The 20,069-nt window shown below is 37.3% G+C and overlaps 1 protein-coding gene, 1 long non-coding RNA gene and 1 pseudogene across 2 annotated transcripts; 2 read left to right on the top strand and 1 right to left on the bottom strand.

Moving 5' to 3' along the window:
• The window catches only part of LOC109060484, a 29,417-nt pseudogene extending 10,167 nt beyond the window's left edge, over positions 1-19,250 (bottom strand).
• On the top strand, positions 10,565-12,283 carry LOC122142038 (transcription initiation factor TFIID subunit 8-like). The gene is made up of 5 exons (XM_042751507.1): positions 10,565-10,588; positions 10,736-10,798; positions 10,887-11,225; positions 11,325-11,467; positions 11,748-12,283. The coding sequence occupies exons 2-5, from the start codon at positions 10,783-10,785 to the stop codon at positions 11,901-11,903; spliced, it is 654 nt and encodes a 217-aa protein (XP_042607441.1). The 5' UTR covers positions 10,565-10,588; positions 10,736-10,782; the 3' UTR covers positions 11,904-12,283.
• Positions 16,216-17,358, top strand: LOC109060504. The gene is made up of 4 exons (XR_002012738.2): positions 16,216-16,339; positions 16,877-16,900; positions 17,018-17,074; positions 17,274-17,358. It is a non-coding gene; the product is annotated as an uncharacterized LOC109060504 (long non-coding RNA).
• Positions 19,251-20,069: the final 819 nt, after the last annotated feature.

Below are 20,069 nucleotides of genomic sequence, written 5' to 3' on the forward strand. Positions count from 1 at the left end.
AGCTCATGACTTTTTAGTATTATGTGTAATTGAATTCACAGTATTATTGAAGGTTTTTCCAACACTTCATTCCAATTGTTTGTACACCTCATTCAGAAGCCAAGGATAACAAAAGACCTCCACACTGCAGTTGGATGGCAGCAGAAAAACCTCTGTGTCTTCAGAGGTTTGGTGAAAGAGCTGAGGTTCCTCCAACTGAAAGAGAAAGACCAGGAGAAAACTCTTCTTCAGCTTTCACAGGTCGAAATGCCTGACGACCAGCAACTGGCCAAAGAACCTTTTGTTTTCCAATTCCAATATAAGGATAATATGGACAGTTTTCTCGATGAGTGCATGGACAAAAGGGGCCTCTAAATAAATTGCATGTTTCTTGAGTTTTGATTTATTTTAGTTTTCTTTTATCAATTTTGATAATTATTGTTAAATGTCTGCCTGCTTTGCTTTAACATTTGTTTGTTTTATTTTTTTTTAATCTTTTGCTACTTATGTATGATAATGTGTATAATGGAAAAATAATTGTAAAAAAACAACAACAAATTAAATCAAATGTTCAAATCCTCAAGCTTCCTTTTGTCTATCTGCCTCATCTATCTATCATCTGATTAAATTGTTATAATAAAATGCTGACTTAACATCAACGTAGATTTACACTTTAAAGTGATCCAAAACACTACGTGGCGCTATCCTTAGTAAGATAACTTTTGCTCCGTCCACTTCTGGCTTGACGCTGCTGGCCTGGCCTTGCTGTCCTGAGACTGCTGTGATGTAAGGGTTCTGCGGTTCTAGCGAAGAATAAACTGAAACACGGGGGAGGTCCAAGATGGCGCCTTGTTAAGTCGAAGTTTTCAGAGCTCCTGACCAAACTTTACATATTAAGAAAGTATAGCTGTATTAACGTATTTTTTTCCCATTACATTTGCTGGATCATATTTTAGTACATTCAATTAAGAGCATAAATATGCCATCTGACAAACGCGAAGAGCGATCAGACAGTATAGACATCATGGATGTCCACGATTATGCTTCTCCTGCTGTAAATGAGCTAGATCTCTGCGTGACTTCACTCCCTGTCACTCCTAGCAAGCCGCCTGCTCATAAAAAAAGTAAATCTTTAAGTCCAAATGAGCAGGCCGACTCTGCCATCATTTCCACACTCTCCTCGTTGATCAATACTTGGTCTGACGCACTCGAAGGAATGATTAGCGCCAATGCTCTGAAGATAGAAGGGCTGAAGAAAACAGTAGACTTTGTGTGTGCCGAAGTAAAAGATCTAAAAACTAATGTGAAAGATATAGATTCCAGGCTTAAAGATCAAGAACGTCTCACGAGCACCTGGGGAACACGCATTTCTGATCTGGAGAGATACTCTCGCAGGTGGAATTTGAGATTGTTTGGAGTGCCTGAGACTTTAAAAGAAGATATCAGATCCGAGATCATTCGAATCTCCAGCAAGTACCCTGATGTTGTTGACACTGTGCACCGGTTAGGGAGGAGAGGTGACAACACAAAACCTTGCGCCTTTATCATGCAGTTCACCTCACGGGTTATCCGCGATGCCTTATGGAAAGCTGCCAAGAAGTCCCAGTTTCTCAAAGACAACAACCTGCGCTTCCCACAGGATCTGACTTCGCTGGACTGGGAGAGACGGAAGAGCTTGTGGCCGAATATGAGAGAGGCGAGGGCTGCTGGAAAAATGGCCTATTACGTCGGAGCACGTGTGTTTATTGAAGGTGTGGAGATTACTTTGTGAGTTCTATCATGAGGATTGTGTAGTCTTTTGTAAGATGATGACTTTTAACTGTCACTATGATGTTTGAGCTATCGTCTTATTACAGCTGAACCTTTAAATTGGTCAGTTAAGCTCTGTTCATCTCAGCTTTCTTCTCATCTATCAGTCAGTTTTGACTTTTTGCCTTTGTTCTGAATCGTGCTTACAGCTGTTCATTGCTGTTCATTTATCAATGTCAATATCGTTCATTTCTCTTAATGCCAGGGGTCTAAGAAACAATGTGAAGCGCAAAGCCCTCTTTTTGTTTGTTAAAAACCATGGATCAGACTTCTTTTTTCAAGAAACCCATTCCACACAGGACGATGTTAAATTTTGGAGGTCCCAGTGGGGCAGTGATGTATGGATGTCGCACGGCACAGAGCGATCAGCAGGTGTCACCATTTTAAAAAATAAGTTTGCTGGTGAGATTCTAGTTGTCGGTGATCCCAAGGGTCATTTTCTCTTATTAATGCTTTCACTTGGTCAGACCATCTCAGTGTTATTAAATGTTTATGGGTACAATTCTTCTATGGAAAATACCACTTTAATGGACAATATCAATGAAAATATACAGTACTGCTTAAATAAATACCCCAATGCTGTTCTTATTTTAGGTAGGGATTTCAATATTGTTTTAAATAGTGATTTAGATAGGTCTGACCCTAGAGCTGCTTCTATAAGTCCAATTATGAATAATTTCATGTTGCGTTTTTGTGTTGTTGGTATATGGAGAGAAATATATCCACAGCAAAGACTTTATACGTGGAGCAGCAAGGACCGTTCTAAGCAGTCCCGAATAGATTACTGGCTCATTTCTTAAAACCTAGCAAATAGTTGTACATCAGTCAGCATTCATGCTACACCTCTTACAGATCACAGTGCCATCTCTTTGTCTTTCTGCATCTCTTGATCTCAGCTCATCTTCTTCTTATTGGAAATTGAACAATTCTCTTCTCCATTTTGAAGACGTTAAGAAGAATATTACATTATTGATTGAGCAGTACTGGAGAAGAGCTTTAGTGTTAGATTCATACTGTTGCCAGTGGGAGTTGTTGAAGTTTGAAATTAGTGAATACTTTAGAAAATTCGGTAGTAATTTAGCTAAACTTAAGAGAGCAGAAGAAAATAAGGTGGTGTCTAAAATTGCAATACTTGAATGTAACATCCTATTTTTTCAGATTAGAAAAGAATCGCTTAAGTACTTCACTAATTGAAACTCTTAATATTGAGGGGACAGACACTAATAATCCTCAGGCAATTGCACATTTCTGTGCTAAATTTTACAGTAATCTGTATAAAAAAACATTTCCGGAAGAGGCAGCCCATACTTTTCTGGAGTCTGTTAAAGATTGTAAGACTATCTCAAGAGATGACAGATATCTCTGTGATAGTGAAATTACTTAATCTGAAGTTAGTAACTCAATTCTAGAACTTAAAAACAATAAATCTCCCGGAACGGACGGGCTTACCGCAGGGTTTTATAAACAGTTCTCTAAAGAATTGTCTCCTTTTTACTTCTTTTTTTACTTTTACTTCTTTTTGAAGAAAGCATATAGAATGAGGCTCTTCCCCTGACTCTCACTCAAGGCTTAATTACTTTAATTCCGAAGCCTAAAAAAGATTTACTCTGAATTGACAATTGGCATCCCATTTCTCTGCTTAACAGTAATTATAAAATTATGTTTGCTAAAAGACTAAAATCTGTATTGGGTTCTGTTATAGATGAGACACAATCTGGTTTTTTGAACAAAAGACACATTGTTAACAATATAAGGTTGATTCTTGATTTATTAGATTATTCAGGCTTGATTCAGGTGGACAGCTTCATTCTTTTCTTAGATTTCTATAAGGCTTTCGATTCTTTAGAGCACCAATTTATTATTAATTCATTAGATAAATTTGGTTTTGGGGATATGTTTTGCAGAGTAATTAAAACTCTTTACAATAATGGAAGTGCTTCAATTAAATTAAAGAGTGGCACTTCACCAAGGTTTAGTTTATCCAGGGGAGTGAGACAAGGTTGTCCCCTTTCTCCCTATTTATTTCTTCTTTGTGTGCAGCGGCTGTCAACATTTGTACATGAAAGTACTATTCAGGGCATTCGTTTAGCTGATTGAGATATATTTATTAGTCAATTAGCAGATGACACCACCTTATTTTTAAGTGATGCTTCCCAAATTTTATCCCCAATTACTACTTTTCCAAATTAGGTGGTGTAATAAGTCATCACCAGACGGGGAATCCATCTTGCAAGCTTTATTGAACAACTCGTGGTCGTACAGGCAGGGATCAATACCAGCAAACACAACAGTAGAGGTAACCAGAATCGTCGTCAAACACAGGCAATAGATCGGGGTAGCAGGCAATATTCAGAGTCCAATAAACAATCCAAGGTCAAGAGGCGGGCAGCAATGGTTCAAGAGACGGCAAAGTTATAGTTTTTGTAAAAGGGTTTTCTTTTGTCACTTTTTTAAAGACAAACTATGGTCAGATTCAAGAGACGAGACTCGCGTTAGACTGATGGAGTTGTGCAGCTTAAATAGCCGAACAAATAAGCTGCACCTGTGTGATGATCAGAGTCCGAGGCACGGGGATGATGGGTATTGTAGTTGTGAATCAGTTTAAGTGAGTGTGGGTGCGTGAGAGTCAATATTCAGGAGATGGAGCCCTCTGCTGGCCAGTAGCGGGAATCACGGGGTTCGTCTCCGTGACAGGTGGTCTCCCTTTCCTATTGATCTGTAATTATAATATTGCTAAATTTCATAAACAGGCATTACTTGCATGGTCATTAATCTTTAAGCAAAATTTCTCCCCTCACCGGTACTTCATTTGGAACAATCAAGACATTGTATATAAGAGAAAATCTTAGTTTTTTTAGTAATTGGTTTGAGAAAAACATTCTGATTGTTTCCCAGTTATTTAACTCAGAAGGTCGTCTTTTAAGTTACAAAGAATTTTTATGTAAATTTAATTTTCTAGTAACTCCCAAAGAATTCTCCATTGTCATGGACTCTATTCCTAAAGGAGCTGTTATGCTTTAAAGCTACTGTGTTAGATCATCCAGCACTTTATCTATTTCTTTCGACACATTTGAAATCCCATTAGGAAAACTATGCTTTTTGTCACCTCCTTCATCAAACAAGCTTCAAAAGGAGGTTGTAACAACTCCATATGTGTATCCATAACGAATTGTGTGTAATACCCATTGTAGAATGTCGTGCAAGCGTTCCCATGTGGCTCGAAATTCTTTAATGGCCTCAAGACCTCCGTCTGTGGCTGTGATGTCTCTGCATACGTTAGAATTTCCGAGCATGGAAAGCTCGCGGTGTCTGTAAGATCGGGAAATGCATGCATCAAGGTCGCTGTGTTTCATTCTATAGGATCCTGAAGCATGTTTACGGCAGGATTTATTCCAACAGGATGCACATTGGGCCCCACTGCTAGCAACGAAGCAGCAGCTTTGTGGGCCGTCATAAACGGGCCGTCATTGCCAGACCCTTGGGTCGTCCCTTGAACCTTGAAGGCTGAATTGTGCAGATTACTGAGAGGGTGTTCGGAAAGGTGGCTCACTCAAATGCTGCTCGAGGTGCATTCTGTGGCAAGACAGTCAATGTTTGAGCCTGGGGACAGCAGTGAGAAGGTTGGATGCGCATTAGCGGTCCAACAGCACTCTCTAGTGGAGGACACAGTCACCGACGAACAGCAGAAGGATCAGGAACTGCTGTTAGGAGCCTGAGGATCCATTTCCCTGGGCCTGTGCGGAATCAGCTGGCGGAAAGTGTCTGATTGCTGCTTTGCTGCCCTGAATTTCTCCACCCCCGTGGTGACTGAATCTCCAAACAGTCTGTCCTTGGAGATTGGGGCACCCATAAGAAAAGACTTATATTTTTCTTTTATATCGGTGGGCTCCACAAAATTTCTGCTGACTTCTTGCACTCGAGTGGGGGAGAGCGAGCGTAATGGAGAAAGCTCCAGCGCAGCACTGTCCTCACGGTCCAGGTCATACACGACGCCCCAAGACATCGCCTCGTGTGACGCCTCGGCAACCACAGAAGCGACACAGCAGGGGTTGGACGTGGGGACGACCTTAGAGAAAACTTCTACCCTCGAGCGCAGAACTTTCAGCTGCAGGCTGTCACAGTGGGGACATGTCTATAGGCCGCTAAGCACCGCTAAGTGTGATGCAGGCCCAGGCACACAACGCACCTTTCATAAGTGTTCCCCGCCGTGATGAACCTGCTACACGGCTCTTTACATTTTTGATGACTCATCGCGTCTGCGAAGAGGAGTTGAACACTGCTCAAAGAAGTTGTCGCTGAGAGCGCGAGATGCTTTCTAGGGCACAGAAAATTTGCTTTCCTGAAGGAAATTAAATCTGAGGAAAATAGCACACGGCACGCAGGTATACTATGCCAAGCGCTATTTGGCCAATAGGATTGGCGGGATGGTACAGGGCTTCAGATATTCATCACACCAAAGGGTGTTCCCGTACGGTCCCATCACCGCATCATTGAAGTGACCTATGAAAGGGAACTGAAGCTGATGCTTCACTTTATAGAAATCAATGCATTGACCAGTGCTGATGAAAGCTATGGGGGAGTACACTACCCTTAAAAGTTGAAAGGATATTTGGATATTAGCACAACATTACTCTTAGGACATTGCAAACTTTTTTTTTTTTTTTATGAATATGGCTTAACCTGATGGAGGACGCACTCAGTCATTCAGGCAGTCTCTCTCTCTCTCTCTCTCTTTCTCTCGTGCGCGCACGCACACACGCTGTTAGGAATGTTTTTTGCCATTGATTGTCCTCGTTGTCATCTTCTTCAATAAATAAAACTGGCATTCGGATCTGCCTCCATTTTGTTAGCAACGCCCAAACTTCCAATGATCCAATCAATTCCCGAAGGACGAAATCAAGTCCCGCCCTCTCAATTCAAATGCCGTTTCACTCGGATAGACGTCACAGTAAAGGAAAAAAAGACAATCGCCACTTCCGTTTCATGCCGACTTAAAGACAAGTCATGTCACTCAGCAGCCATCTTTGAAACGCCGCGGGCATGCAAGTGCAGCTCCTATCTCTTTGAATGGGGAAACATACAATTCTACAAAACTGTTCACTAAGCTTACGATTAAATTTCATATTTGAAATCACCAAAGAAATCTGACAACAACTGTATCATTAATGTTGTTAACTTCTAATGGCAGCTGCAGTGATGCCCTGACTTTACCGATTAGCGATTGGCTCTTTCATTCAGAAGGCGGGGCTATTGAGCATTGCATTTTTCCCCATTCAAAACTATAGGAATGACACTCTTGGGTATTCTATAGTGTTTGCTGATAAAGCAGCCTTTGTGAGCACAGTGCTGCTTTGTGTACAGCGTTACCGGGGAAACCGCTATTTTTACCACTCCAAAAGCGGCACCTAGAGGCAAAGAATGCATTTGCATTTTCATTCAGACCAATGCCAAAAGAGCACCAAGTGGGACGGCAATATGCTATTTTTTTTTTTTTTTTGTGAACAAGTTTTTATTTATTTTTATACACACAACAACCACCATAAAACACCAAAACAACAAAAACAGACATCATCCACACACCCAGAGCCACTATACATGCTCAATAAATATAAGATGATGAGGCAAGTTTTTAGAGGTTAAACTGAGGTTTGACTACACTTTCTTCCAAGTTGACAGATAAATTAAGGTCAGATAATTCCAGATTCCAAACAGATTTGACAGAAAAAGGTATTGAAATGCGATCAACAATTCCACCACACACCAAAGAGAAACAGATGGTTGACCAGAAGATGGCACAATCTAGTTGTAAGGGTGGTTTCCCTACAGTGTTTCAGGCTGTAGGATTGCCAAATGACTAAAGAAACATTGTCAGCACGATGGTATAAAACTGCACGTTTCTAGTCTATTACCACCCACTGCCACTTATACCATCAATGGAAATAAGCTCAGTTAGAATAGCTAAATATGTGGGAGAGCGTTGCTATTAAGTGACTATATTGAATTGCAATAGGTAGCACTTCAAAGTGAATGTTGAATCAAGACTAGTTAGCAACATAATAACTGAAATGGTTTAATAACAATATTTTATGGTTACACTTGAATTGGTTACAAAATAGATGAAGGATGGTAAAACATAAACAGTTAATTGTACCCAGCATGTATGTAAAATATTACCTGAGAGAAAAAGAGAGAGGGGAAGATGGAGAGAGGGAGAAAAAAGAGGGAGAGAGGGCAGAGCCCCGAGAAGAGAGTGCCAGCAAAGAAAAGAAGCAGCCAAGAGAAAGAGACAGTGCAGTGCAGTACAGTCTTCTTTTATCCCTTCCTTGACCATGTGACTAAAAACCAAATGTGAGATATTCAAACTGACCAATCAGCAGATTACAGCTTCACCCACTGGGCAAAAGGTGTGACAATTAGCAGATCCCCAATGTATACACATGTTGGCCTACAAGCAAAACAGAAGTCTTTGATAATTTTTGACATGTTTTTTACACATGTTGGCCTACAAGCAAAACAGAAGTCTTTGATAATTTTTGACCCTACACAATCCCACACAAAATGAGATCTCCTTAAAGTAACTCTATATACCAAACCACCCGAGTGCGCAAACCTTTTAAAATTCAAATGAAATAAATAAAGATATTAATGTCTGTTGTATAAAATAAAAGTAGCACAAAAAAGGAACGACAAACAACTTTGAACCCTAACCAAAGCAGACCACACATTTCCGAGATTATAGGTCCGCCTAAGAAAAAAAAAAAACGAGAAAAATATTTGTATATGTGACTGATCCACACCAGCGCAAAACCTGTCCCCAAAAAGCCCAGTGTCAAGAACTAGTAATCAAACCTTCTCTCCATTAGCTCCAAAAAAATAAAAAAATAAAAAAAAGATTTCAAAACTTATCAGTCACTAGACAAAATTGCAGGATAGAAGATCACAGCAGAAACTTAAGTGTCCACGTCCACCTAGTTATTCTCTTCTCCTGGGCAGTTAAGATGGGTGTTGTGAATTTTTTTTTTTTTAGTTGTTAAATTTTTGTTGGTATTTTGAATACAATTTAAGATATTTTGGTTTTGTAATTGTAGGCTTGAGACTGTCCCATAGACTGCATAATAAATAACAGTGTCAAGGTCCAGGAAAGTATGAAAAGCATCGTCAGAATAGTCCATCTGCCATTAGTGATTCAACCGTAACGTTATGAAGTGACGAGAATACTTTTTGTACATGAAGAAAACAAAAATAACGACTTTATTCAACAATTCCTCTCCTCTGTGTCTCTCCAAATCAGCGTAGCACCATTTTGGCAATTCTGAGCTGTACACAGATGGCCTATGCTCTTCTGTGTCAGCCGCGCTGTGCCGATGCGTTGTTTGCTTTCGGCGTCGCCTCCTCACTCGAACTATCCCGCCCCCTAACCCAAGATGAGTGTGAAAATAGATTTTAATTATGAAATATAATGGTTTATTTAAAAAATATAGTTGGCAAATGCATAAGCTTTCTATCATTAATATGATGCTACTATAGCAACAATTTAGGACAGTCCGTTTCACAAAGTGCATTTTAATTGTTACTCTGACACAAATTCCCGCGCAAGTGGTGCAACTAAGAAAGCAGCATTACTGAGTAGCCTAAGCTATGATGAAACATTTTTTTTTATGTTTAATAGAGGGCTAGATGATCGTAGCTAGTTAATTATTTTGCTGTATTGTTATTGTTTGTTGCTGTTCAAGTTGTTCTAACTTAAAATGATGCATCTGTTAAATGAGTCGCAATGAATGTATTATGTCAGGGAATCAGTCGCAGTGAGCTTGTCTTTCATTGTAAAGCAGACACAATTAAGTATTTCTGGTATCACTTGTCTATATTTGTGGTAAAACTGCTGCCTAAAGCTGCTCACATTTTTATTTTCTGGATGTCTGGATATGCGATTTTGTTTTATTCAATACTCCGACATCTGTATTTGCTAAGTAGCTTTTAATAGGTTAATTCACTCAGAATGCATTTTTCATTCCACTGCTGTTCTTTTCCATTGTATTTCAATGTAAATGCGCTACCTGACGTCTTGAATGCTGTGCTCTCATCTCAGGTCTTTAGCAGCTTCTCGCGCATAATAGCCTACATCATTCTAAAACACGGCGCTCAAATTCAAAGAAATTCAGCTTCTAAAACACGTCTCTAGAAAAAACTTCCACTGACTTGCCTCGCAACCAAATCTCTATCTCTGTGAACCCTGTATTCTAATAGTTGTAATAATATCAGTCCGACAAATATGTGAATGGGCCACAAAAGGTTTTTATTTTTTTTTATTTTTTACTTTTACTCTGTGCTATGTCATCGCCCCCTTTCGTCACCTCAGCCGCCCCCTCGTCAGTGCTGTGCTGGCGCGGGCTCTGTCATCGCTTCATAACGTTACGGTTGAATCATTGATGGCAGATGGACTATTCTGACGATGCTTTTCATACTTTCCTGGACCTTGATACTGTTATTTATTTGGCAGTCTATGGGACCATCTCAAACCTACTGATTTTTATCCAAAATATCTTAAATCAGGGGTCTCCAACCCTGCTCCTGGATAGCTACTGTCCTGCAGATTTCAGCTCCAACCCCAATCAAACACACCTGAACCAGCTAATCAAGGTGTTCAGGGCTACTTGATAATTACAGACAGGTGTGTTGGAGCAGGGTTGGAACTGAAGTCTGCAGGATGGTAGCTCTCCAGGAGCAGGGTTGGAGATCCCTGTCTTAAATTGTGTTCTGAAGACAAACAAAGCTTTTACAGGTTTGGAACGACATGGGGGTAAGTGAATAAGGGCAAAATTTTCATTTTGGGATGGAGTATCCCTTTAAGAAATAAAAAAAATCACTTCTGTATGTGGTTGAATTCATGTTTATCTGTTAGTGAGATTTTAACTAATTCTGAGGTTTACTTTTTCCACAATCGCAGGTTTTAATGTGGATACTCTTCCAGTGTACGCCAAAAGATCCCAAAGGATGGTCATAACTGCACATAGGTTTACCACTTTTTAATCTGTTAATTCTGTTTATTCTATATTATCTGTTATAACTGTTTAAATGTACTCTTCTGTGTTTAACAGCTCCAATAACAAATGCTCCAGTCGTCCCAAAAGCCCTCATAGCCGGACAGAAGTGCACTCATCCAACATACATCCCCAGCCACTTCCCAGAATTCCCAGATCCTCATACATACATCAAAACGCCAGTCAGTTATTCTGCTCACCTGATGCCTTGCTATTGTGTGACTTTCAGCTTAATAACCAATAACATTAAGAACATACATTCTGCTATGGCAGAATGTATGTTCTTAATGTTGGCAGCATCACAGAGGAGAGATGTGGAACGTGCGCTCACACGCTTCATGGCCAAGACAGGAGAGACGGAAAGCCTTTTTAAGGATGACATCAGTGCATTCCCTTGTGAGTTTTTCTGCCCCAAATACCACCAGTGTCCTATTATACTTTGACTACCCTTTTGACTTTCTAGTGTTTATTATTCATCTGTCTGTGTGTAATAAGTGATCACAGCAAAGCCAAGCGCCATCCCTTACCTGAGTGCCCTGCTGCCCTCTGAACTAGAGCTTCAGACACTGGAGGAGACAGATTCATCCGAGCAGGACGACCAGACAGACACTGAGAACAACTCTAGTAACGTCAGTCAGGCAAGCATGAAGCATTTTTCCTTGTCAAAATGTTTATGCTAAAACATGAACTGTCTGTCAAAAAACATGTCTGTTGTTTTTTCTATGATGTTTTTTTTTATTTTTATTTTTTATAACGTGTGTGTGTGTGTGTGTGTGTGTGCAATAACTACATTTTGTATTTTGTTTTAATTATTTTATTTTAATAATGACCTTTTTAATAGAATTACTTATTATGATTTGTATTATTATTTTAATAATAATCATAATTAATGTTTTTTTTTTGTTTGTTTTTTTCTAGGATGACCAAAGTGCAGATAAGGAGAATGTAGTGCTGCCGCCTGGTGGTGTTGTGCCTACAGGGAAGGCCAATGAGGAAAACATGATTGACAATCCATATCTTCGGCTAGTCAAGAAGCACAAAGGAAGAAGGAAAAAATTAAAATTTATATATTGACTCGGCTACTTCTATATCAGCTGATTAGGATGGATGAAGACTTCTTAGCACGTGCTAATCACATTGTGCCACTTGAAGTTACAGCTAACATACAAGGAACCAGAGTCTTCAACAATTGCAATTTGGAAACGCACAGTGGTCCATCATGTTACTGATGTTTGATTCATGTAGAATGACAGACTGTTCTGTACTTCTGAAAAATATTAGATGGAATTCAAGCAGGCAACTTCTTTTAAGTGTAACACAGCTTACAGTTGTTTTTTGGTAGTTTGTTTTGATAAGCCTTCCCTTGAGATATCATTTAGTTTTTACAGTTCTAAACAACACATCAGAAACATGACATTCTTTTTTGATTTGTGTGTACTTGATGCTCATTTGTGAGCGATGGTAATAAATGATAAAAATCATCAAAAAGACAAAAGATCATTGTTTATTTTAAAGCATTGTCTCAAAAGGACAAGATGAAAATTAAACCAGAACATGGAACCGTGTCTCGTCAAGTTTGGTGGGGGAGGGGGGTGTATGTGGGGCTGTAACACTCAACACACTATTGTGCATGTACTTTTTTTTTGTTTGTTTCTTTAAATTATAATTTGTAGAAGAACGTAAGATATATCTGTACCTCTGTACGCAGCGCTCTTCTCTCCAGCGATGGCAATTGTTGTTGGGGAAGTTGTGGCCTAATGGTTAGAGAGTCGGACTCGCAATCCAAGGGTTGTGAGTTTGAGTCTCGGGCGGGCAGGAATTGTAGGTGGGGGGAGTGAATGTGCAGCGCTCTCTCCACCCTCAATACCACGACTGAGGTGCCCTTGAGCAAGGCACGGAACCCCAAACTGGTCCCCGGGCGCCGCAGCATAAATGGCTGCCCACTGCTCCGGGTGTGTGTTCACGGTGTGTGTGTGTTCACTGCTGTGTGTGTGCACTTTGGATGGGTTAAAAGCAGAGCACGGTTTCCGAGTATGGGTTACCATACTTGGCTGTATGTCACGTCACTTTCACTTTCACTTTTTTGCTTTCAATTTTGACCAAATTGGAGAGCCGAATTTCATAGGCCACGACACCTTCTTGCTTTGGACGATATCATGAACATATGCCCCTGGACTAAAAAAAGGGATATACGTTAAAAATCTGGGATTCATTTAATTTAAAATCTGGAATTAGAAGTTTTAGTTCTCAAATCATGCTGGCAAATGAAACCATCAGGCTTTACACAAACTTGTGTTTTCAAGACGGACAATCCAAATACCTAGAGATTGTGAAATTCATGCTGTTTTTTCAGTTCAGCTTTCACTTAGATTGTTATTCTGGTAATATAATTTTTAATGCAAAACAATTACAAAAAAGCATTTTGGACCCCATATTTCTCTTTATTGCTTTAGATGTGCTTTGTCTCAACCCAGTATATAATTAGAAAAATAATGAGTGGTACTCAATCAAGGGGTCAGGGAATGCAAATGAATACAATATAAAAACTCCACAGACATTTTTATAATATTTTTTTCTAGTATACATTTTCCAAGCTCTAAAATATTTAACCAGGTTGAAAATGAGAGTAATATATTCTTTAAAATCCTTATCCCTAATTTTTATTCATTAACACAAACAACTGCAAAAGTCAAGGGGCCCAGTCTTCAATTATTGATAATGCAGGCCCTGCAGCCAAAAAAATTGAGAACTACTAGAGTAGTTACTCTTCATTACCAGAACACACATTTATTACCAAATACACGTATAGTCAGATGTTAAAAATAATCATGCCCAGTGCTGGAATCTGTATTTGAATGTCGAATTCTTGCAGTGGTACTAGGAGGACACACTTTAGACCAAGTCTAGTCTTGCTGGTATTTCTGTGGTGAAGGGGTGCCAGTCTATAAAAACAGGCAATGCTTTAAAAAAAATCCCCTCTTACTCTCAGGTCTGTGTTGGAGCTCATATGTAAGAGTGCCCACCTGGGAACTGCTAAGTTAGGTGAAAGGAATAACACGTTCCATAACTTATAAGTTATTAACTGCTGTGCCTTCCTGCATACTCACCGTGTGGTTGTTGTAACATCTGGGTCCTAGCTCCTTGGAGCCGTAGAGCGCGAGCCTTTAATTGCCCATTTGATCAGGCGCAAAATGGGTTGGAAACATCAGACGTTTCTGGCAGCAACCGAACGCGACTTGTGGAGCTAGAAAATTGATAAAAACAAGTGATAAAATTAATTTTTTAGGCAAACGGTATCGTGTCGTCATTGCATCCTGATGTTTACTGATTACCATGGTATCCAGGTACAAACAGGTGCTGATGATGTGGATCAAATGAAATTCAGATGTATGCAGAAGCTGTGTAAAAAAGCATTGCGGTCTTATCAAGCAAACAATGCATTTCACTTAAAATCCATGTAAACGTGATCAATTGTTATTTTTTTGTTTTTGATTTTACTAAAACATTGGTACAGTAAGTAGGCTATAGTAAAGAAAACAATGCCCCATAAATAGTGTGTCAGGAACAGAGACAGAAAATGAACTAGTGAGGTAACATGCCTATAATAATAGGGCCTATTTGTAGTATTTACAGTATTTATAGTATTTACAATCTCCAGAAATAATTTGGTAAGTCACTCTTCAAATGAATGAAAGTCATTGTATTAAGTAACAACAGGCCTATAAATCCAAAAACATGATCTGGTCAAAAGACTTTAGATATAGTCTTAAAGGGACATTGATCTGTTGTCAAGGTGATCTTAATGGATGTTTAAAGTCAGTTCTTCTTAAGTTGTATGCATGTCTCAATATTAAATGTTGAAAAATGAATAGTTTTATCATTTAAAACCTATCAAAATTATTTTATTTTATTTAGTTTTTTGGGGGAGGGGTTAAGTGTGATTAGCCTATTTCTTTAAAATAAATTCTACTTGGTTTAATATCTAATGCAGTGATGTTCTCACATTTATAAGTATATAGCTGTAGATGAACAACCAGTGATACAAATTTGCATGTGCTCTACATATAAAGAAAAATAAAAAATAAATATCGCAAAATGGGAATACAGTTTGTATAGTTAAAGTGTGATCGCTTAGACAAAAAATTCAGACTAACAAATGCTAAAACTAGAAGTAACTTTATCTGAAACAAACCGCTACATGAAGAAACATCTGTGGTAAGATCTCACACAGCTTTCAAAATTTAGATGCCTGCCAATCTTAAAACTTCACATACACATGATATATCATATTTTAACATTCACCAGAAGATGACACAACTGCCTTGCACAACCATATATCATGTCAGCACATGAGACACGTGTGGGTTTGTGAGTAAAAACATTTATTCTTATTATTGATTTACTAATCAGCGTAGTAGGAATTATATAAAACACTCACACACAAACACAACAGTTTTGATACATTTTAAAAATTATTTTCTCCAAGGGTTGGATTGATTTTCAACATCTTAATAAAGTTGGTTCATTGTATACTTTGTCTAGGAATCTCAATAAAATCTATAATGTTGCAATATTTGATTTCTGTCTAAATGTTACAGAGCATGATCTGCATGCTATTTCTGTTGATATTTTCTTTAAAGCTGCTTTGAAACTGTTTTTTTTTTTGCCAAAAAAAAAGCTTTATAGAAATTTGCAGTTGAAATGAAATCTGCCTCCCCTCCTTCCCACACACTGATGTCCTTTGAACAATCATATAACATGGCACAGCTTATTACAGTAGCATTTAATGGGTTGAAACAAATCTATAATGAAATATATTATTAATTAGAACTATATGAAATAGAAGGCCAGTTATATGTTTTATAGGAAAAGAAGTATAATATGAACAGAAGTATATAAAACACTAGAAGCTTATACTTTCTCCTCAGTTGTAATTCGGTCAGTTCATTGATCTTATCAGATGCAGCAGGCGTTTTTGTCATTGTATTTCTAATCATGCCAAAACGGTAAAAGTCCAATGTATTGTCAAAGCATGCAGATAATAATGATATCATTATTATAATAAAATATAATCAGGAATGCTCAATACTGAAGAACAGCATATAAAGGCCATAGTATTTGAGATTTCCTGGTTCAAAAAACACTTTTATGACCAACCAAAGATCACCAAACTATATCTACTGATAACAAGGCCCAGCATAAGGAAGTAACATTTATTATTACAACTTTTCTGGAAATTGTCTCAGTCTCAGTTGGGTCTTAAAAGTGATTGAACATATGATCAATAAACAGTAAAATGGGATAATATTGAATCATAAAACATTTGCAATGTACAATCAGCCAAGTTAACAATCAACAAAAGATTTGTTATCTGTTATTCACAGATGATAATGGATCTGTCTGTATTATAAATACAATGTGCACATGTGTCTTCTTCTTAAGAGAATTCTAGAGTTTTACTTCTGTTCACACATTCAACATGTTGGTGCAAAAGCTAAGCTGGATCATTTGTAAGTATTCGTTTATAATTTAAAGGATTACTCCACTTCCAGAATAAAAACTTCCTGATAATTTACTCACCTGCATGTCATCCAAGATATTCATGTCTTTCTTTTTTCATTCGCAAAGAAATTAAGTTTTCCAGGATTTTTTCCCATATAGTGGACTACAATGGCACTTAACAGACTGAAAGTTAAAAATGCATATTCAATGCAGCTTCAAAAGGATTGTTTCATTAGATAATACCCTTATCCCTTGGCTGGAATTGTGTAGAGCCCTTTGAAGCTGCACTGAAACTCCATTTTTAACCTTCAGTCTGTTGAGCACTATTAAAGTCCACTATATGGAGAAAAATCCTGGAACATTTTCCTCAAAAAACTTAATTTCTTTGCAACTGAAGAACAAAAGACATGAACATCTTGGATGGCATAGGGGTGAGTAAATTATCAGGAAATTTTCATTGTGGAAGAGGAGTAATCCTTTAACTTCAAATATTTCAAATGTTCAATTCAGTGTTTCAATTAGTTTCTTGTGATTTTGACTTTCAGTGCTCCTCTTTCTGTGTCAGCATGGTAAGAATGGTAGTTGACTATAGATATAATGTACAAAGTCATTAAATAAAACTGATTTTCAAGTACAGTACAAAATTAAGTAATTGTTTTATCTTCTTGCATGTTTCCTTCCTGCAGGAGTAGAAGCAAAAAGAGCAGTGACCTGTGAAGCAGGAATTATGCGCCTCCGCTGTGGTGAGTTATTCAGTCATTTCTAAGTTATATTTTTGGCCTTTTGTGCCCAAATAGGACAGTTTGAGAGAGACAGGAAGCAATGAAAGAGAAAAGAAGAGAACAGGATCAGGAGGACACCTTGAGCCTGGACCCCAAACTTTACCACAATTCTCATTATACTTTTAAATTAATTATTATTATTTTTTTTTACATGTGTCAGTTTCAGGATTAATAAAGGTCATTAAAGCCAACTATGGGAGGACTGATCGCACAACATGCACTCGGGGGATATTATAGTTGTTATTATTTTTTTTTTTTACTTGTTGTAAACAGCTTTGATCCGTATAATGTCAAATCGGTAGGATTAACAAACAGCAGAGAAATTGCTTTGTTTGTTTGCAATTTAATTTTATGCATAATTTTACAAGAGCAAAAAAAAACATAATTCTTATGTCAATGGAATATTAAAGATATTCTCAAGTACTTGTCATTGTCTGTCCAGGTGTAATTCAAGAAAGAGATGTTCTGTTCCTGCAATGAACACAGTTTTTTCTGATCCTTGTGCTTGGACTTATAAATACCTGGATGTGGATTTTATATGTGTCTAAAAGGTAAATTATGCAGTTGATTATTAATTATAAAATTATTTAGCTTCAGATATGCTGCTAAGTAGATGATAACAAATAATAATCTTTGACTTTTACCTTTTGCTGCATTGTGAAGAAGCCAAATAAGTGCAACTGCCTAATCTGATCCTGGAAGTGATGTATGCGTATAATTTAGTGACTACACTTTCACATAAATGTATTCTATACAGTATGTTTTGTGTGAAAAGAAAACAGTCTTTATTATAGATAAAGTTCTAAAGATATAGGTATAGTTGTTGCTAATCTTGTTTTTGGTTTGAGAAGTATTAAATAAGTCTATGTAAAAAAAAAAAAAAAAAAAAAAAAAAAAAAAAATATATATATATATATACATTTATATGCCATATATATGTTGCATATAAATAAATTAAAACCTATAAATTCAAATTTGTTTAAGTTATTATCCTAAAATTCAATTTCTATACTTGTACTATAATTTCATTTAATTTCTCTTTTTGTTTTTGAGGTGATTTATGTGGGATTCTCTCTGTTAGACTCTCTGTCTCTCTGTTAGATAAATCTGTCAGACACACTTTTATTTGTGTAAATGTATGTAACTATAATGCTGTTGAACATCAAACTGTATAAAAAGAAATAAAACACTATCTACTCTGAAAGGAAACTCAGCACCAACAAACCTTATTAATTGAGAACAATCAAGAGATCTGGAGATGCCTATGGTTAATATAATAATTTAATAATGTTATAATTTCTATATATAAATAATATAATAATTTCTTAATTCAAAATAAAATATTAATGAATCCATCTCTGATAATCCTGGGTTGCTTTGGTCACGCAGGTTTGTTTACGAATTAAACTCGTCGCCACAAGAAATCATGTCGTTCCCTCAGCATAAGAAGTCGTGGCCACGAGAAATGGATGTCATTCCCTCAACATAGCATCTCGAGGCCACGACATAAGGATGTCGTTACCTCGATAAAATGATCTCATGGCCACGACATAATATCATGTTTCTACGAGTTAATATGATGTTCCCACAAATTAATATCTTGTGGCCACGACATATTATCACGTTCCCACGAGTTATTATGTCGTGGCAACGACAAAACTAAGTAAACCGACCAAGTCACCTTAGGGACACCGTAAAATATTAATATAGAGCGAAAGTTTTTTTTTTTTTTTTGAGCAACTCGGATGGTGCCCCACTGTGAGTCAGTGCCTGTTTTTCTGTTTCCTAAACTCTTTGTCATGATAGAGCTGAATGGACACAAAACACATCAAGTTAAAAATGGGGTGGGGGTGGGGGGTGTGTGTCAATTTAGCAGCTAACATATGAGCTAAGGAAAAAACATGTCACACTCAACAAACAAGCTGTTGTGCATATACTTATTTTAATTATAATTTGTAGAAGAATGTAAGATATAGCTGTACCTCTGTATGCAGTGCTCTTCTCTCCAGCGATGGCACTTTTGACCAATCTGGAGAGCTGAATTTCATAGGCCACGACACCTTCTTGCTTTGGATGATATCATGAACATATGCCCCTGGACTAAAAAAGGGATATACGTTAAAAATCTGGGATTCATTTAATTCAAAATCTGGAATTAGGAGTTTTAGTTCTCAAAACATGCTGGCAAGTGAAACCATCAGGTTTTACACAAACTTGTGTTTTCAAGACGGACAATTTTTATACCTAGAGGTTTTTAATTTCATGGTATTTTTGTAAGTTCAACTTTCATTTAGATTGTTATTTTGGTGATGTTTTTTTTGTTGAGATTTAATTTACAAAAAAAGCATTTTGGACCCCATATTTCTCATGAAATGCAAATGAATAAAATATGAAAACTCCACAGACATTTTTATAATTAATTTACATTTTCTAGTATACATTTTCCAAGCTCTAAAATATTTTACCAGGTTGAAAATGAGAGAAAAATATTCTTTAAAATCCTTATTTTTATTCATTAACACAAACAACTGCAAAAGTCAAGGGGCCCAGTCTTCAATTATTGTTAATGCGGGCCCTGCAGCCAAAAAGTTTGAGAACTACTAGAGTAGTTGCTTTTCATTACCAGAACACACATTTATTACCAAATACACGTATAGTCAGATGTTAAAAATAATCATACCCAGGGCTGGAATCTGTATTTGAATGCCCAATTCTTGCAGTGGTACTATTGAATGGTGCTTTTCCTTACGAAAAAGAAGTTTATTCAAGTGTGCTATTCGTATACTTCATTTAAACTAAAAATAGGAAAGTATGCTTTTAGTTTACTTTTATGTACTTCTCAGAAATAGGCTTTATGTACTCCTCAGAAATATACTGAAATATATGACACTTATTTATATGACATTACTTGACATACTTAAAAAAAGTCTAAATATATTTGAGCTATACTTGTGCT

The sequence above is a fragment of the Cyprinus carpio genome, chromosome B23 (genome assembly GCF_018340385.1).
Source record: "Cyprinus carpio isolate SPL01 chromosome B23, ASM1834038v1, whole genome shotgun sequence".
Lineage (NCBI taxonomy): Eukaryota > Metazoa > Chordata > Actinopteri > Cypriniformes > Cyprinidae > Cyprinus > Cyprinus carpio.